Raw genomic sequence first — 17,851 nt, 5'->3', positions numbered from 1 at the left:
AATGAACTCCCTTTTGATCAGCTGCTAGCGCACTCCTGTTTTATGTGTTAACTTCGCTGTGACCTTTTTTATAAGTAATATGCACTGGGATTCACTTAAACTAAAAGAACTAAAGAAACTACAGTAAAAGTGAACTTCGGCAAAGAGATTGAGGTGGTGATTTGAAAGACGTTTCAATAAATTGGTGGCATTTCCTCCTTCGTTTTTCACTTCTTTAAAACACTTTCAACATGTTGACTTTCCGCAACCAGATTGCTGTTGTCATCTGGCTGAAATACAACATCAATCTTCTCTCTCCAGCATTCACCATGACTGCTGCAGTAATTTAGTTTTCCCAGAACGTGCAGGGTAGTTGGTCACTTCCGCTAAGCAGAAATGAGTAAGCTTAGTTCATATTGTTTTTAAAGCACACAATTACAGAGTTTTGTTTTAAAAGCTCAAAAAAAACAAAACAAAACAAAAAAAAAAACACTGTATCAAAAAACCGCTATACTTTGATATTTGTATTTTGCCCCGATATTAGGTATCGTAGGATTTTGGTATCATGATATACCACAGGTATCGATATACTGCAGAACACTAAAATGTTCTGCTACTTTCAGACTGAATTCCTCTTTTAAATTAAAAAAAACAGAGCACCTACAAATTGTCTAGTTATCACTGTAAAGTTAATAACAGCAGCATACCATATTTGGATGGTCATAATAACAGCCTGTACAAACTGTGACAGTAGCCTGATCTGCAATAAATGCTGGACAGTGAACTAGCCAACAACCCAAGCATAATACTGTATTCATGTGGTTTTCCCATAAAAGACACATGCAAGACATACAATCCATTACGTGGCGCAACCATCCTCCCAAAATATAAATCTTTACAAAAAGGTGAATATAAAAAACTTGATATCATAATCCTGCTGCACTGATGAATTAAATTGACTGCAGTCAACTGTGCCCTTTTAATAACTCCACTGTTATAGGAGTGTCAAGTTTAAACTTGTATACATATTAGTTCAGTTTACCAACTGAATGTTCAGCCATTTGCTAAAGATGTAACCTAAACCCAGATACAATCAACCATGTTACTCATTTGCATTTTTGTTGCTTGGATAGTGTCCGTGTCCGTCCCCCAGTACATTCTGCTGTGCTTAGTAAACAGGGAACACTGTTATAACAATGCAGTGTACGATTACAATCTCTGAAGCTTAGTTTAACTTTTGAACTGCAGGTTTGGCCCAATATTCTGATCCGTTGTGAATTTGGCATAGTCAATAAAAGTATAAAAGGTACAATTAGTGTAGTGCTGTAATAGTAGCCTAGGATATTATTAGAACATATTTTAGTATTGGAAATGGTCACGGTATTTCCATGCTTATCTAAAAGAATGCTGAAAGAGCAGCAAACACAGATCAATTCAAACAAATCAAGTAAATGAAAACAGCGCAACATGAAGGGAAATATGCATCGTTGACAGCAGGATGTTATTTCCAAACCACAAGACTTAATTTCAAATATTAAAAGGTTTCCATGCTTAAGTCACTATTCAGCCATCTCTTGAAGAATAAACATTGCCCTTTGGCGTGTGCAAGACGCAGAGAAAAAGATAAAGAGGGAGCACTTAAAAAAGAGATTTATGCCAGTATTAAATATTTGAGAGCTCACTGTCTGGTATGCATGGCTTATGCACCCATAGTGATTATGTGTTTAAAAAGAGGATATATCCGGATGGACATTCTATCTCCACACATGTTGGGAACAGATTATTGGTCATGTTTATGAAGCTTACAAACTCAGTGTGTTTTACTCATTGTGAATAGTTGTTCTTATCAGATCATTCTGCTGAGGTAAAACATATGTCAATTAATGTAAAGAAATGCTTTGGATAAGGCCTTTAGCAGTATAATGAGTGAGACTGTTTTTGGTGGAATTATTATAATAAATTAGGCCCTTCCTAATTGACATACTATTTCCACCAAAAATAGTTTGACTCATTATACTGCTAAATGTCCTATCCAAATAATTTCTTTACATGACAAAAATAGGTTAATTTCTACTGGATCACTTGTGATGGAACTGTATTGAAAGAGTCATAGAATACACCTTGAAAGGTCACATTGTAACAGACAGAGGCTGGACACAGACCAGCGACCTTGCAGTTCCCAAATTAATATCTTAACCAGAGCACTCAGGACAGATCCCTCTGGACAACAGTTTTTTTCAAGCTCTTATTCCATTACCATGTCTTCACTCTCAAGGGTCAGCAGTATCCATTGCAGCAATGCATCACACAACACTTCCTATTGCATGAACTAAATATAAACATTTCATCATGGCAGCAACAATACTGGACACCAAGACCTATTACTGTAACTGTTAACTTTTAGGAAGCTTACATCAATTTAGTTTTTGCCTGTTGTATAAGTTTTTTAATTACCTGGTTTCCACAAGCTTATACTGTTTTAGTTAAGTTTCTGAGAGATAAAAATATCACTGTACTTAAAGTCTTGTGGGATTTCTAGTTCAATGTACCAAAAGCACATGGAATGATGAACTCATACATAAATTCTGAGGATCACCTGCTATATAAGAACCACAAAAACGAAACATCTGTATAGCGTAGAAGGGTGCGATGTGAACTGTGAGAGAGCCTAATAAAGAAACGTAGCAGTTGAGTATACTTGCATTTGAAATGAGTATGATGAAAGTGATTCAGGGAAAGCCTGCTTTTGTTTCTAAAAGGTCATGTCTTAACTATTCACAGGAATTTGCAATAAATGGACTTGATAACATTTTGCATGTCACTGGAGTCCATTGAGCAATGCTGTGCACAAACAAAACATTACCCACCAGTAGGAGCTTTTTATATTTGCACAATTCCAGAGCCCATCAAACCAGCTACACTTGACATTCTGGTTTTCATAGTGGGAAAGGTGATTTCAGTTTGTCTGGGTGGTCTTGTGACGCCGTCACATATCAAGAAATTTAACAATACTTGCCGTCTGTGTCTGACAAACACACAAGTATTTTTTTGTAAGTTCCAGGCTGTCCAGGTGGCAGAACACAAACAAGCTACTTTGTCATTGATGTTGGTAAATGCATGCATGTATTTATTCTTACTGTAAATGAATGAACACTAGCATGGTTATTGTCAGTGATTATCAAGTATTGCTTTCTACTTTCTACATTTGTTTCTATTATTTTTAATTGCTGAGGTTCTTGAAAGTATTTTTTTTGAAGAGAAGTCAGGAGGCTGTTGATATTTGCTATGTAATTCAATTTCCATAGACACAACATTCTCAAGAAAGTGACACTGAAGAATAACAATACAAAACACTATATTTGTTTAAAAAAGGACAACTAATAGCATAAATTAAATCACTTTGATTGGAACTCTATTTGTACTGTGCTGTTGCTGTGCAGAGCAACCCCCACCAAATGTTCACACATTCATAGCATTTCCACCGGTCATAAATGCATAAATCACCAGGTATAAAACCGGATTCAACATTCCATTTGGGTCACTGCCAATTTCAAGTAGCATAATGTGCACTGATATGCAAAGCAAACACATTCTTCAGAATACTTTATTGTCTTCCTTTTCCCTTTTCAGTTCCACTTAAGAGGAAGTTCAACCTAACAGACTTTATTTATCCGGTGAATCCGTTACTGGCTCTAACCCACTGAGCAAAATGATGACAATCAGTCTGGTACAGTAGCTCCATGGATTGTTAATGAGAAGCCTTTCACCTTGCGGTTAGTGGTGATTAAAATGAATTTCATTCTGCTTTGAATGGCCTTCGCCCAGTTCTAACTGGATAGATATTTATATGACAAAACCAGTAGAACAACTTGAGGTGTGCCCAACAGAACTACCCGTAGCTGATGTTTGGAGTACAAATACTTTGATAAGTTTTCCTCTTTAGGGACAATTTAATATCTAGCAAAACACCCATGGAGCAAGGACTTTGACAAGATTTTAACTTGGCTTACATACTGCACATGTATCAAGGAACTTGAAAAAGGTTATTTATTTATTTATTCATTCATTCATTTAACCACCAATCGATCAGATTGCTTTGCATTTCTAATCACAGCTGGCATTACTGGCACATTCATCTGTAGTTTATCTTGCCAGGTTTGAATGGATGCTACAGCAAAGAACATGCATTAAGGGCTTGATTCTCTACTTAATGAACTATGTTCACAAAATACATTATAGCAAGATAGAAAGATACTTATTTATGAATATACTATATAATGTTTTAACTACTAAGATCTGTAGGCATTCTAGTATTTGTTATTGTACAGGTCAACACATAAAACAGGCCATTTTTTTATTTCCAGATATTATGTATAGCGTCAGCAATCAAGGTCGGTCTGAATTTGACCCTGTATGAATTTAAATAATGTCCTACAAATAATTTCATTGTCACTGTACATTGAAGAAAAAGTGTTACCCATGAGTAATACAGCAAGTGTTACTCAAACGTAGTAACAGTGTTAATACAAATGTAGTTGATGCAAATGAAAGTAGCTAGTTATGCAAAACTAAAAAAACAATATTCAAAGACACAGTATGATGTCTGTTACACCATTATAATACTGCATTACACCATTTTCTAAACCGTGTTCATTATTTATTGCCTTAACAATTTAGCAAAACATTATTAAAACAAAAGCCATGGAGTTCTGATTTTCAATAGATTCTCATTTCAGTTACTTTGGGTGTTTAATCTAGCCTTGCCTAAAGCAAAAACATTAATCAATACGTATCGCTATTCAAAATCTGTATGTCGGTATGTGTTTTGTATCCTGTAACCAATAAACCCCAATCATTAAATATATAAAGTGGGTGACAATAAGACCTGAATTTCGCCCCACAAAATATTGGCGAATAATTGAAGTCAAGATGATCCCATGACATGAACAAAAAAACTAGTGCAGTTTCAGGTTACATTTCCATCCTTTGTTATTATACACCTTGGACCAAAAATAAACTGCTGACATGCATGACTGTTGTATAGCTTTGCATAAAGGGGCACCCTAAGAGAAATACTGAATCCCAATGTATACACTAGTTTATGTCAAGGGAATACTCAAGGGAAAAATCCAGACCTTGTTGACTCCTATTGTTTCCTGTTCTAATTAAAACATCTACATAAAAAAATTATGTGTGAATGCCAGACCTTTTCAATGCTTAGACACCATTCCCAATGGTAGCATTGAAGGTGTTTCAATTAAATCTCCCATTACTCAGAGAAGTATCATACATTAACCAGTTACAATTACAATATAATGTGGCATGCTTTTCCTGGAGGTTCCGTAATTGCAGTCCTGAACATTTTCTAAAACAAGGCAAAGGTGAATTGTACTATAAAGATACAATGCACATTAAAGTACTTAACAGCTACTGTTTCATAGTTAGTGTACTACTACTCATTTAGTTTTCTGGAGTGGCAATTGACTTACCAACGCCTCTTACAATGAATCACTTATGTTGTATAATCCAAGCTGTATCTGTATGACTGTTAGCTGCATGCTGTATTGTAGGGGAAGCATGCAAATAAATAACTGCTACTAAACACACAAAGATGCCTATGAAGCAGCATCTACAGGGCATGAATACATGCATGCATCACACTAAGACACACAAAGTACACACCATGGTATGCAGTGGCTCTTTTACTCTTACCACAGTGTACTGTATAATGAGCAAACTCTGTGTTCTTCATACAGTACACCATCAACTTTATTAATGAATACTGTAGGCTGGATACAGAATGTAGTCGATCCTACAAGATCCGGACAGATCCATTGACATTGATTAAAAAAGAGCCATGAATTAATTTAGAAATGATTCCTTTTATGGATCTTACCGATTTATTTGTCTCTGTTTAGTGCAACAAATTATTTGAATTTATTCCAGTTCAGCAGTTATTCCAAAAAGCAGAGGCAAAATAAAATACAAATTGTCTGGGGGCTCCTGTTTGAACACAGTATTAAAAATGTCCTGCTTAAGATCACTCACTCTGCTTCAGTGGCTGAGTGCTGATCACAGGAGGTCGTGTCTCACAATCCTCTCTACTTATTCTACATATCTAACCCATTCTATATTAAAGGACTGTGCAAATAAACACATTGCCATACAGTATTAACTTGCCATTCAAAATATCTTACTCAGTGCTGCCAGTCAAAATACAGAATATTCCTGTTAAATCGGAATTGCATCATCAATAATATTTCAGTTGCCTTGGGCACACTGTCTTCCGCCATCTTCAGTTTATAACTCTAACAATTTATTTTCAGCTATTGGTCCAATCGATGCATTCAATATCTTGTTTGTTACAGAAGAACTGTGCAAATCAGTTCAACCTCACGATGCACATAAACTAAACAAAAGATGACAGCAGTTGTCTGATTTATAATAAAATGTTTTAGGCAACAACTGTGTTTCTGACAGGCACCTGAAGCTAAAAAGGATCAAAGACAGGTTTACTTGCTCTCTCTTCCATATAGTGATGTGGGGTGTGGGGGATGTGTTACGTGTCACTTAATTAAACTGGGGATCAGAAAATTACTTTAAATACCCTCTATTGTGGGAGATAACTGTGTACAGCTTTATTTTAAAAAGCCAACAATTTAATAGTGCAAAAAGAAAGTGTGAGAGAGGAAGAACTAACTACAGTGAGGTTGCACTTAATGGGAGTTGAAATATAATTTAAGATAATAGTGATTATTGTGATAAATTTTAACTGGTAATGGATAACTAAAATCATCGTCCAAACCTAGCAGGCTGTTTAAAAACAGGGGGCCAAGCAGAGAGTCTTGAAGACAGTTCTGCACTCTCAGCTCATCTTGTGCTATCCCTGCTCTGGTAATACACGGAGAATACTGACATCTTTTTTTTCCCTGTTGGGAATGTTCGCAATGGCCAGTGCTGCTGAGACATGGTAGTACAGCATGTGGTGCAGATTTCTCACTAGTCATTCTGCCTTCAGACTAAAGTGTGTTGAAGAACTGAAACAGTCAGGTAATTCCCTTTGCAGAAACATTCTAAAGAACAAAGGCAATTGACTGCTGTCTATACTTTGAAAATGAATTTAACTGCTGTAATTTTGTATCTGTGTTTTATATATCAGTCACAGTAGGTATCTAGTAAGAAACCTGTAAAAATGTTCCAATTCCTAACTCTTACTTGTAATCCACTCAGCAGCAGTAGATGGTATTTTGAACAGAGAATATAAGTATTCCAGGTGTATGCCTAATGATGTTGGGTCCCTTCATTTTTCTTAAATGTATTTTATTTCATAATTTACTGTTGATTCCAAATAATCCCACATTATAATATTAATTGGTTAGTTGTATCTTTTATCAGTATAAGAAAAGCACACTTTTTTCATTTGTTCACATTTTTGCTTTCCTGAGCTTCAGTTCATGTAAAGAGATTAAAGAATTCATCCTTCTGCAGGTTGCAGCAGAAACATGTCTGTATAGTTCAGGAAGCAGCACAAACTACCCCAGGGGAGAATCTAGAGAAAATAGCCAGTCATCAAGGCGCCTGGTGTATGAAGTAAGAGGTAACCTACAAACCAGGTAGTACACGCTTATCCGGTAACCTTACACGATTATTTACGAATCTGAAGTTATTTATTTATTAGTACACTTAGTAATATATTTAGGTTGCACAGGTACGCGCAGTGTATACTTAAAATGAAACAAAACCATGTTCAGTAATGTTCGAGCACAGGTAACGTAAAGGCTAGTCTTGGACAGTATTAATTAAAAAAAAAAAAGGTGTATGAAACAGGATCTAAAAACAAACATATAGATTTGCATATGACAATCTCTTACCCAACGTTTTGACTGCAATTTGCCTTGTCAGGGGAGGCGGGAGGTTTATGCAGACCAAATCCACATCCTGGTGCAGTAAGACATCGTCTATTCTGTAGGTGTAAAAGGGCACATTCATTTCCTTGGCCAGTTCCTCTGCTTCTTCCTGGGTCCGTCCCCAAAGTGCCTTCACCGAGAAGCCCTCGTTCTTCAAAAGGGGGATGATCACCCTGGCAGTCAAGCTGGTGCCAAACACCCCAACCCCGGGCAGCATGACTTTACACTCTCCCCGATCACTGATTTCTACTCCAAAGTCCTCACAGTTCTCATAATAGCGTAGTGGTATAGTACCGCGGCAGTAGAGGGAAGCTTCAACAGATACCTTGTAACATCAGGTCAGCCATCCACCTGCACAAATTGACCCGAGACCCCGCATTTTCGAACCCGATCCATTCTACTTCCACTTACAATCGTCGCCGTCGTCTGCTTTTAAAACATCCTCTTAGCCGTATTAAATTGTAGATGCAGCATGTTTAATCGTCCATGTCTGGCTGCCAATGTGTACTCATCTTGCTGATGAAGGATATGTCACCTAATGTTATTCCTGCATCGCCCTTTTTTTTTTTTTTTTAAGATAATAATAAACTCGGCTCCGTTACCGTTAGGTAATTAACAGATGGTATGTACAATATTTTATATCATTGTATTCCACTGGCCTAAGCAGAATGTGGTTACAATGTCTGAGACATGGTGAGTGTCATTATGTTTCTTGATTAATGTTGCAACCTAGTCCTGCACTGTTGTTTGCTGAATACGTCAGACTTTGTGAGTCTGTTCCCGCCCCCATTTTAACCCTTTGCCTCCGGTTAGGAATTGCTGTCAAAGTTAAAGTTTAGATCAAGAAACACCGTAGACCTATCTTTAAATAAATAAATAAATAAATAAAGTACAAAGTTAAAATAAATGGCAGTAATGCGGTCACAAAAATACTGCACTATTTTCAACACAGTAGATTTGATGTAATACTGCAAAGGAACCATTTAAACTGTTATACAGTGTGATTGTACTTTACTACATTGCACAGAGCAGTGACAGTACGCATTATCCCCGTTTGTTTTCAGATAGTTAATCAAACATTTAATTAATACCCAATGGAATACTTTTCATTGCCAACACATTTTTTTTAACAGTAAGCTACGCGATCGATTTGATTTTCCATCATATTGTATAAGCAGTAAATGAGGCTCTGAGAATCTCCCACACACTCAAACTATGCCATTTATATACTGTAAACTATAATTATTTATATAGGCTACACCTACACACACGCACATACACAAAAAATATTACAAACCAACTGTGTCAAAACATTAATGTTTTACGCTCCGAAAATCTCCACACAGTTTGGCGTTTTATCCAACATATATTTTATGTTTTATTTTATCCCACTGACTTTGTTGTTTAAAAATTGACGAGGGAGTAATGTATACTGACATTTTCCCTGCAGTCAACTGAAACAATCTCTTTAGTATTGTAGCGTTTTCAAGGTTCAAAGGATGAAGGCTAAAGCAAGTGTAATTCGTTACGGCTCAAGCCAATTTTATTTTACAAAGAAGTAAAATTAATAAAAGAAAGGGAATGGAAACTAGGAGCAAAATGATAAAACAGGCGGAACAATCCCCTTATTGCCTTGGAACATGTCAACTTCTACTAGTAACTGCACTTGCACTTTAGCTCTTACCCTCGCTCTCGCAGGACCTTTATAACCACTGGACCCCCGCCGCCACCTAACATAGGACCGCAGCCCCACTTTTGCAGCAAATATTCACCGACAGAATCCCCCAACACACACACTCACATACCCCACGACTCAGACACTCACTTTGCACCACCTCCCCTAGGTCTTGGCCACCTCGAAATGCCCTGTGCCTGGACTCCAGGGCACGGGCCGCAACACCTGCTCCCGGAGTGAGTGGGGAACGACCAACTGCCAGCGCTTTTGGCCGGTCGCCGGATGGACCCAGTCCTGGTACAGTCTCCAGGTGTCCCACTGCCCACAGAGCGCCTTGACCGCCGGGGTGAATGTCAATATCTCGGTCCCGGTGGGGCAGCGACCCTCTGTGAGCCGGTTGGTCACCAACCCTAACTCCGGATCTGAAAACTGCATCTGGGCAACGTCCTAATTCGGAATCCCAGACAGGGCCCCCATGCTGACAGTGGCTGAATTTACCCACACACCGGAACTGCGGTGCGCCTCCTTCTCTTCCAGCCACGCACCAAACCAGCACTGGGCTACTTCACAGGGCCGGCAGGAGAGGGCAGCGTTATTCCCATGCTGCCGAGCTCGAACTGGAAATCGAACCCCTGCAGCACCTCAATCCAGCACGCTGCCTGTCTTTTGGGTTCCTTGAACCGGAGGAGCCATTTTATTGAGGCGTGGTGGAGTACCGCCTGCACCGCCGCTAGCAGCTCCTGCTGGGTGACGCAGTAGTTTCGCTCCGCTTTACTGAAACCATGCTGTAATAGGCCACAACATGCTCTCCTTCAGGCCCCACCTATGACAGCATGCACCCAAGTCCAACGTCGCTGACATCTGTGTCTAGAACAGCAACACTGGGTCCCGGTACGTGAGGACGGGGGTCACCGAGCTTCCAGAGTGCAGTGTTGCAGTCTGTGGTCCAATAAAATTGCCTCCCCTTCTCCGTGATGCAGTGCAGTGGCTGGGTGACTTCAGCTAAGCCCTGGACGAACTGTCAGTAATACGACGCCAAGCCAAGGAACCCCCTCACCTGCCGGACTGACGTGGGCGTCGGCCAGTCCTGGACTGCCCCCACCTTGGCTGGGTCAGTGGCCACGCTGTTAGCCCCCACCACATGGCTAAGGAAATGTGCTTCCTGCCATATCAGATGGGTGCACCTTCAGGCCAGAGGCTTGGATCCGGTCCAGCACTTTCCTCAGGTGGGTGAGGGTCTCCTCGAAGGTTGAGGCATGGACGAGCAGTTGAGGCATGGATGAGCAGGTCATCTAGGTAGACTACACAGGCCGAACAGGGCGGGAGCCAGCGATCTCGTCCAAGGCCTTGTCAATGCAGGGTAGTGGGTATGCACCCTTCCGCGTGACCGCGTCGAACCGCCAGTAGTCAGCCTTACAGAGGCCGCCCATGGGCTGTCTGATGGCTCTATGACCCTGTCAGCAGCCATGTCCCTGATGATGGCCTCCGCAACCTCCTTCTTGGCTAGGGGAAACCGCCAGGCATGTTCCTGGCTAGGCGCTGCATCCCACGTTTCAATGTGGTTTTGGACCAAACTGGTCTGTGTGCAGTCCTTGGGCTTGGGTGCGTGTTTGTATTTCTGGAGGAGTTCCTTCAGCTGGCAGTGCTGCTCATCATTGAGTCCCTCTGTACTGCATCGACAAAGTTCCTCCACCACTTCAGCCTTGGTTTCCGGATAGGAGGTCCGTGGTCACTCCCAAGACTCGGACTGGCTGGCTGGCAGGCTGTTGGACTGGCACACTGGTGAGGGGTTTGGCTGGCTGTCGAGCTGGAACGCTGGTGGGCTGGTTAGCCAGTTGATTCCTGCCGGGCTAGCACGTGGGTGAGCGAGTTAGCCTGTGTGACTTCGGCCTGTTGCACCTCCCCCCCTCCTGGCTGTAGCTGGATCGCGATGGCTCCCCCCCAGACTTGTAGTTAGTGCTGTCCCAGGTCAAGCTTGACCCCCAGAGATATCAGGATGTCAACCCCTAGAATGCATTCTTCTCTGATGTCAGCCAGCCAGACTGGATTCTGGAGGCTGGTGTTTCCCAGCTAATCTTCAAGTTCCTGTTGGCCCCACATGGGCGCACTCTGGCCAGACACAGTTCTCAAACAAGCATCAGTGGGGATCCACGAAGCTTCACTGGACGCTCCTTGCAAGGGAAGCACGCCCGGCCTATCAACCAAGGCACTGAAACCCGCCAATGGTGCAAGGTACGTGCGTACGGTTACCCTGACCAATGCACCCCACCATCACAGTGTTTTCAGAGGGCAAGGGAGAATCGAGGGAGCTGCTGGCCGGTTTTTACTGCAGATGGGGCTTGAGTAGTGGTGGCCTCGGGTGGGTGAGGGCAGCAGGCTTGAATGTGGCCTTGAACGCTGCAATTCCAACACACGTGGCGGTCACTGGCATCAGACCTTCAGACCGAGCTCGGTAAACAACAGCGTTGCTGGGGTTTTCGGGTGTATGGGGTATGGCCTGAGCTACCATACGACCGACAAAGCCATTGCGGGCTGCTCGCGGGGGCGGCCTGGGCTGGTGGAAAAATCTGCTCTAGACGTGCCTCACTGATGGCTTCTCGCAGTGTTTTAGGTTCTTTTGAGACTTGTCAGAAAAGTTTTATGGGGCACTACCTACGTACAGTATGAAATTCATACCATATTTGTCCATTTGCAAAAAACAACAGACATTCCTCAATTTAAACCAGCCCAAAGCTGGTTAAATTTCTGCAATATGTTTGAGTCACCCATTGTTCAGTAAGGGCGTTGAAACCCATTACAGGATGGAAGGATACTCTTTCAATTAGAATATGCTTAGAGAGAGTCAGGCTTATCACAACCCCTTCCTTTCATGACTAACTTGGCTTCCATTTGACCCCTCTCAGATAAATAGTTTTCTCTAAAAACAATACCTACCACAGAATGTTACATGGAATTACAGTTTTGGAAGAAACAGAGGGCAGGATTTTCAAAAGTTCATAAATGATAAATCCATGTCTATCTTGTTAATAAATAATCATGCTAACGTGATTTCTGAAATTATGTTGATTTACGAAATAATGTTAATATCTTAACGAGCAGTGCTTGCAAATCTGTGTTAATTGTCTTAATTTATCAAGAGTTAATTGCACTTTTAATTAAAGAAAGACTATAACTCACCTGTGATGCCGATGATACAGAGACTACCTAGATAATTCAATATTTGTAGCTTTGGAAATATTTTAGACTTATATTTACTTGTGGTTATGAATGAGATTTGTTCTCTTGTTTTAACAATTTGTAACCTTAAGCCTGGAACACACTGCCCGATGACATCGCAAGAAGGGATGCATGGATGCATAAAGTACAGTGGCAATGGGGCGAATCAATAGGCAAAAAGATAAGGCCATGGCAGTAATAAATATCTACAGTTTTGGTTAGAACTTAATGCGATGTGATCGTGAAAACCACATATGGCTGGAGACATGCATGTATTCTCTCTCTCTATTAAACACACACACATACATACATATAAACATACATACCTACATACATATCCACACGGTATTCCATTGGTTTGTATTTAATGTCCGTGCCGATATTTTTTGAAAACAAGACCTGACAGCCCCACACTGTACTTTTTAAGTATTAGACAAAATATTTACAGAATCCTTAAAAACTGCTGCTAAAATCATGATTAATTTATGGTTAATAGTGTCATTAAATTATATCAAATCACGTTTGTGTCGCCCAAATGATTATAAAGTCAGCAAAAATATGTTTTCCCTTCGTTGTAAATAAAGATGTGATTTGGAATAGTGTAATTAACACTATTAATAATAAACAAATCATGCAGCACGGCCATAAGCATTCTGTAAACATTTTGTCAAATAGTTAAGAAGTGCAATATAGAGCTTGCTTTCAAAAGATGTCGGACATAAATTGAATACCTAATGTGATTGAGATCATTGACATGGATTTTGCCTAATGTATTTGTAATGTTGTCAGACTCCCCCACACTGTATGTACAGTGTACACTCTCACCTTCACACGTCTGTATGCACATGTGACAGGGAGCGTGAGGATCTGAGCTGCGACTCTCCCTCCCGACCCAAGAGGGTGCTAAGCAGAGGTACTTGCACGCCTGTTCAGAGTCGGCCATCTTGGTGCAGGGCGGAATGACCATATTAGGGGACAAGATTACTGTGATCAGCTGTGCTGCATTAGACAACTGACAGGTGTGGTGAGTCACGCTGATCATGGGGTGGAGTCTCCTAGTATATAAGGGCTGTCATTCTGTAAGTGCGGGCCTTTGAGGTAATACTAAACCTGGGTTGCTGAGCTGTGTTTGTTTTGTTTGTTTGTGTTCTACGTGTTTTTGATTTGTTTATCGTCAGGACCGGGGTCAGAGTGATCCCTGACGCCAAGGAGCTGCCGCACTACTGCCGGCACTTTTCACCTTGGACATCACATGCCCCACACAACTGAACTGGACACTTCAGCACCTGAGCACCTGCACTTTTCACCACCCCAAAAGTGCACCCAAAGAGCTGAGAGGGACTTGCTCTATTGGGACTTATGATTTGTATTTTTGTTGCTTTGGACTGTGTTTCCCTTTTAATAAAGTTCACCCTCTACCATTGTGGTAGAGTTTTTGCACCTCTATAAGTGACTCTGTGACGTCTGTTCCACATCCACACCCACTGCACCGTCACAATAGCACATTATAACATCTTCTTATAATACTGTATGTGTTCAGTGGCTACTTCTATTCATGTTGAGTTTATTTTTTCGCTGAGGCGAGCAGACAGTACCAGAGAAAATGCATGATTAAAGGAATTCACTGAACAATTAACTATAAACAAATTGTGTATTGGATTGGGGATTTCTATTGTAATTTTAAAAGCTTAATAAATGTATAATGAAGCATTACATACATGGTATACATGTATAATAACTAACAACTTCAAACACAAATGACACTTCAAATGTACTTATTTATAGCCTACAATCGTACATACTAAAATACATACAAAAGTAGATGTCACCATAAGAAAACAAATTCCAACCAATATACATAGATAGCTTACCCCCACCCCATCAAATATATATATATATATATATATATATATATATATATATATATATATATATATATATTAATCTGTGCCGTCTGATTTTTACCCAAATGCCAGTCGCCAGATAATCATAAATCAGCATTGTATATGTGAAGCTATCTAAATAAATGTACATTCTGCATGACAAAATGCACAATTTTAAATGAAGTTTACAAATTATACACAAAATAGATATTCCCATTATTCTTATTTCCATTTGGCTGCTGCCCGCTAGTGGGAGAGCCGCCTCCCTGTACGCTAGTAGTTTCCATAACAGTGAATTCTGCTTCCATTCATTTTTCTTGATCTCGTTAACATGCATTTTGATTAACAAGTTCCCCTCATCCAGCCGTTGAGACAGGAAGTGATGTACGTGGCCTGCGACAATTAAGCTTTTTAACGACAAATGCGTTCATTAACGACCTCATCGACTCAATTTCAAAGCATTAACGGATTGATTTAATTAACACTAAAAATCACTTGCTACTAAAGCTCTTGTTACTATACCACGAGTTCGATTCAATAACACTTGTTCTTGAAAATCCCGAGTCATATTCACAGTAGTAACGTTCCATTAAATACACAGGCCTGCAATGCACTGGCTAACTAACGCTTTAAAAACAAGGCCATTGAAAGTCACAGATGTATTGCCTCCCTTTTCAAAAAATATAAAAAACAATATTAAGCATTATAAACTGCAAAATTGCTGTGCACATTTAAAAGTTCTATACCATACTAAACTTCTGTATTTGGCTGAAGTAATGGGCCCTATTCACACAATTCTAAGGAACAGTTTGTTAAGTGCTGGGGTTTTTTCAGTCTGAAGTTCATTAAACCGTTTGAGAGGGTTTATTCTCATTTTTCAAAGCATTGTTTACATTGAGCGTCCTTAGAAAAACATTCCTTCAAGTTGTATAAATAGTTCCCAATGAATTCAAAGTTTGCCATCCCAAATTATTATTTGAACTGTTTCCGTTTCCAAAAAGTTTTGTTTATTCCAAGTCTGAAATAAAATGTTGAAATTTGCGACAGTTAATTCCATACAATCAACAACGTCTACACACACTAATACTGTATATTTAGCATTGGCTTTTGATATTATAAAGCAGACTATCAAAATGCAATTTCAATTGTTTTGTAGTTCTGGTAGCAAATTCTCGCTCTAACTTTTAGCTGGCTGCCAACTCAGTGGACAGGAATCAGTTTTTATGTCTATTGCTATAGGAACATAAAATTATAAATATCAACTATAGAAAAAAATGTGTTCAACAAAAGTGATGTTTTTTATTTTTTATTTTATATACTTGACATGTGTTTCTGGTGCCTAGTGATATCACAAAAGCAGTTTCTCCTTTTTACTCAACAGTTGCTAAAAGCTAAATGCTCAATTTTGAAAGATAAGGTTTTCAATATTATATGAAATAAGTAACTTATATTTTAAAATGTACAATATACACATAAAGAGGGCACATGTCACATAACATAGGCAATTCTACAAATACCATTACAAGCACCTATCTTAAATATTGGATGACATCTGCTGGAATACAAGGAGCAGTTGCTTCATGTCAAATATTGTTAAATGTTCTGTGTAGTAAATGGATCAGACATTTATATGACCTACTTCCAGGTTTAACTAGACCTATGAAAGAAAAGCTGGCACTCAGCTTCAGTAGCAGCAAGCAGCTTGCTCTGATTTTTACTGTACTTTTAGCTGTTCAATTAATTGAGGCTCAATACTTCTTTATGCAAAGCCAGAAAGCTAATCATACAAAATGCCACTCTATACTCCATATAGAAATATAGAGTATGTTGTGTGAATAGCATACTACTGCCTATAGTACTGGTGGTTTATACTAAGTGTGTTGGGGATTTATTTCATTGTCTTTCATTCCTCTCCCAAAGTAGTTTAGTTGTTCATAATGTAAGCCATTATATGGTAAAGCATTTTACACCTTCATAAAGAATACACAGTAACTATGGGCATTATTCATTATAGTCAATTTAAAGACCAACAAATCATGCAATATTCAGACAATGTTGTCTTAACATTTGTTTTAAACCAATAAAAAGCACTGGAATTCAAAATACAAGTACATTTCTATAACACATAATCATAACACCTTTGACAACAGTATTATGAATACATATGAGAGTTACATCAGTGATTAAAGGCAGAGTGCTATATTGTCCAGAAGGGAAGAGTTGAGTTTTACAGGTGTTGTCTGAAAAGGTGTGTCTTGAGGAGGCGCCGAAAGGTGGTCAGGGACTGGGCAGTCCTGACATCCATAGGAAGGTCGTTCCACAACTGTGGGGCGAGGGTGGAGAAGGAACAGGCTCTGGAGGCAGGGGAGCGTAGAGGAGGTACAGCCAGTCTTCTTGTGCAGGCAGAGCGGAGAGGTCGGTGCAGTGTTGCCAACTCCACAAAGCAGGAAATCGCTAGAGAAACCATACAAAGTTGCTAGATGTCGCTATTTAGACATTCTAAAGTCACCACTCCTCTTGGAATCACTTAAACAGAGTAAACACCAATATAAACAATATATTCCTGTTTATATTTGTCTGGATTATCTACCTGTACAGAGTTAGTCTGATTTAATTGATTTTATTGTGACATTATACATCACTTATCACTGATTTAGTACATTATGTTTGTATAAATAATTTATGTCGTTCGCTTCCGCTAACAAGGGGGCAGCAGTTGTAGTAGTTAATTGCATTATGATTAGCAGGTCACACTGTGCAGATCTGCGGAAATCAACACTACGTGAAGAACGCCACTACTGTACTACTTCAGGATGAGAGAAGCGTGGTGTATTGAGCTGTGTGTGACTAATGTTGTGATGATACAATTTGGCGACTTCTTTCTCTGAAAATCCCTGTTGTCGGCAGTGAAAGTCTCTAGATTTGTCGCTAGTTGCTTTGACGATGTTTTTGTCGCTAGGGAAACCCAAAAGTCGCTGTATCTAGCGACAAAATTGCTAAGTTGGCAACACTGGTTGGGTGGGGGTGTAGGGAGAGATGAGGGTCTGGAGGTAGCTGGGTGCAGTCTAGTCAAGGCATTGGTAGGCGAGTCTTGAACTGGATGCGAGCAGTGAGCGGGAGCCAGTGGAGTGCGTGGAGCAGTGGAGTAGCATGGGAGAAGCGAGGCAGAGAGAACACCAGGCAAGCAGCGG

The 17,851-nt window shown here is 39.9% G+C and overlaps 1 protein-coding gene across 1 annotated transcript in view; it reads right to left on the bottom strand.

The window, feature by feature from the left end:
• The window catches only part of LOC117435751 (glucose-fructose oxidoreductase domain-containing protein 1-like), a 69,215-nt gene extending 60,582 nt beyond the window's left edge, over window positions 1-8,633 (bottom strand). The window contains exon 1 of the mRNA XM_034059164.3: window positions 7,851-8,633. Within this exon, the coding sequence (XP_033915055.1) occupies window positions 7,851-8,103 (253 nt within the window). The 5' untranslated portion in view covers window positions 8,104-8,633. The remainder of the gene's footprint in view (window positions 1-7,850) is intronic.
• Between the last annotated feature and the right edge of the window lie 9,218 nt (window positions 8,634-17,851).

Source organism: Acipenser ruthenus, chromosome 3 (genome assembly GCF_902713425.1).
Source record: "Acipenser ruthenus chromosome 3, fAciRut3.2 maternal haplotype, whole genome shotgun sequence".
Lineage (NCBI taxonomy): Eukaryota > Metazoa > Chordata > Actinopteri > Acipenseriformes > Acipenseridae > Acipenser > Acipenser ruthenus.
The sequence above is the reverse complement of the archived record's forward strand: the minus strand, read 5'-3'. Positions and strand labels throughout refer to the sequence as shown.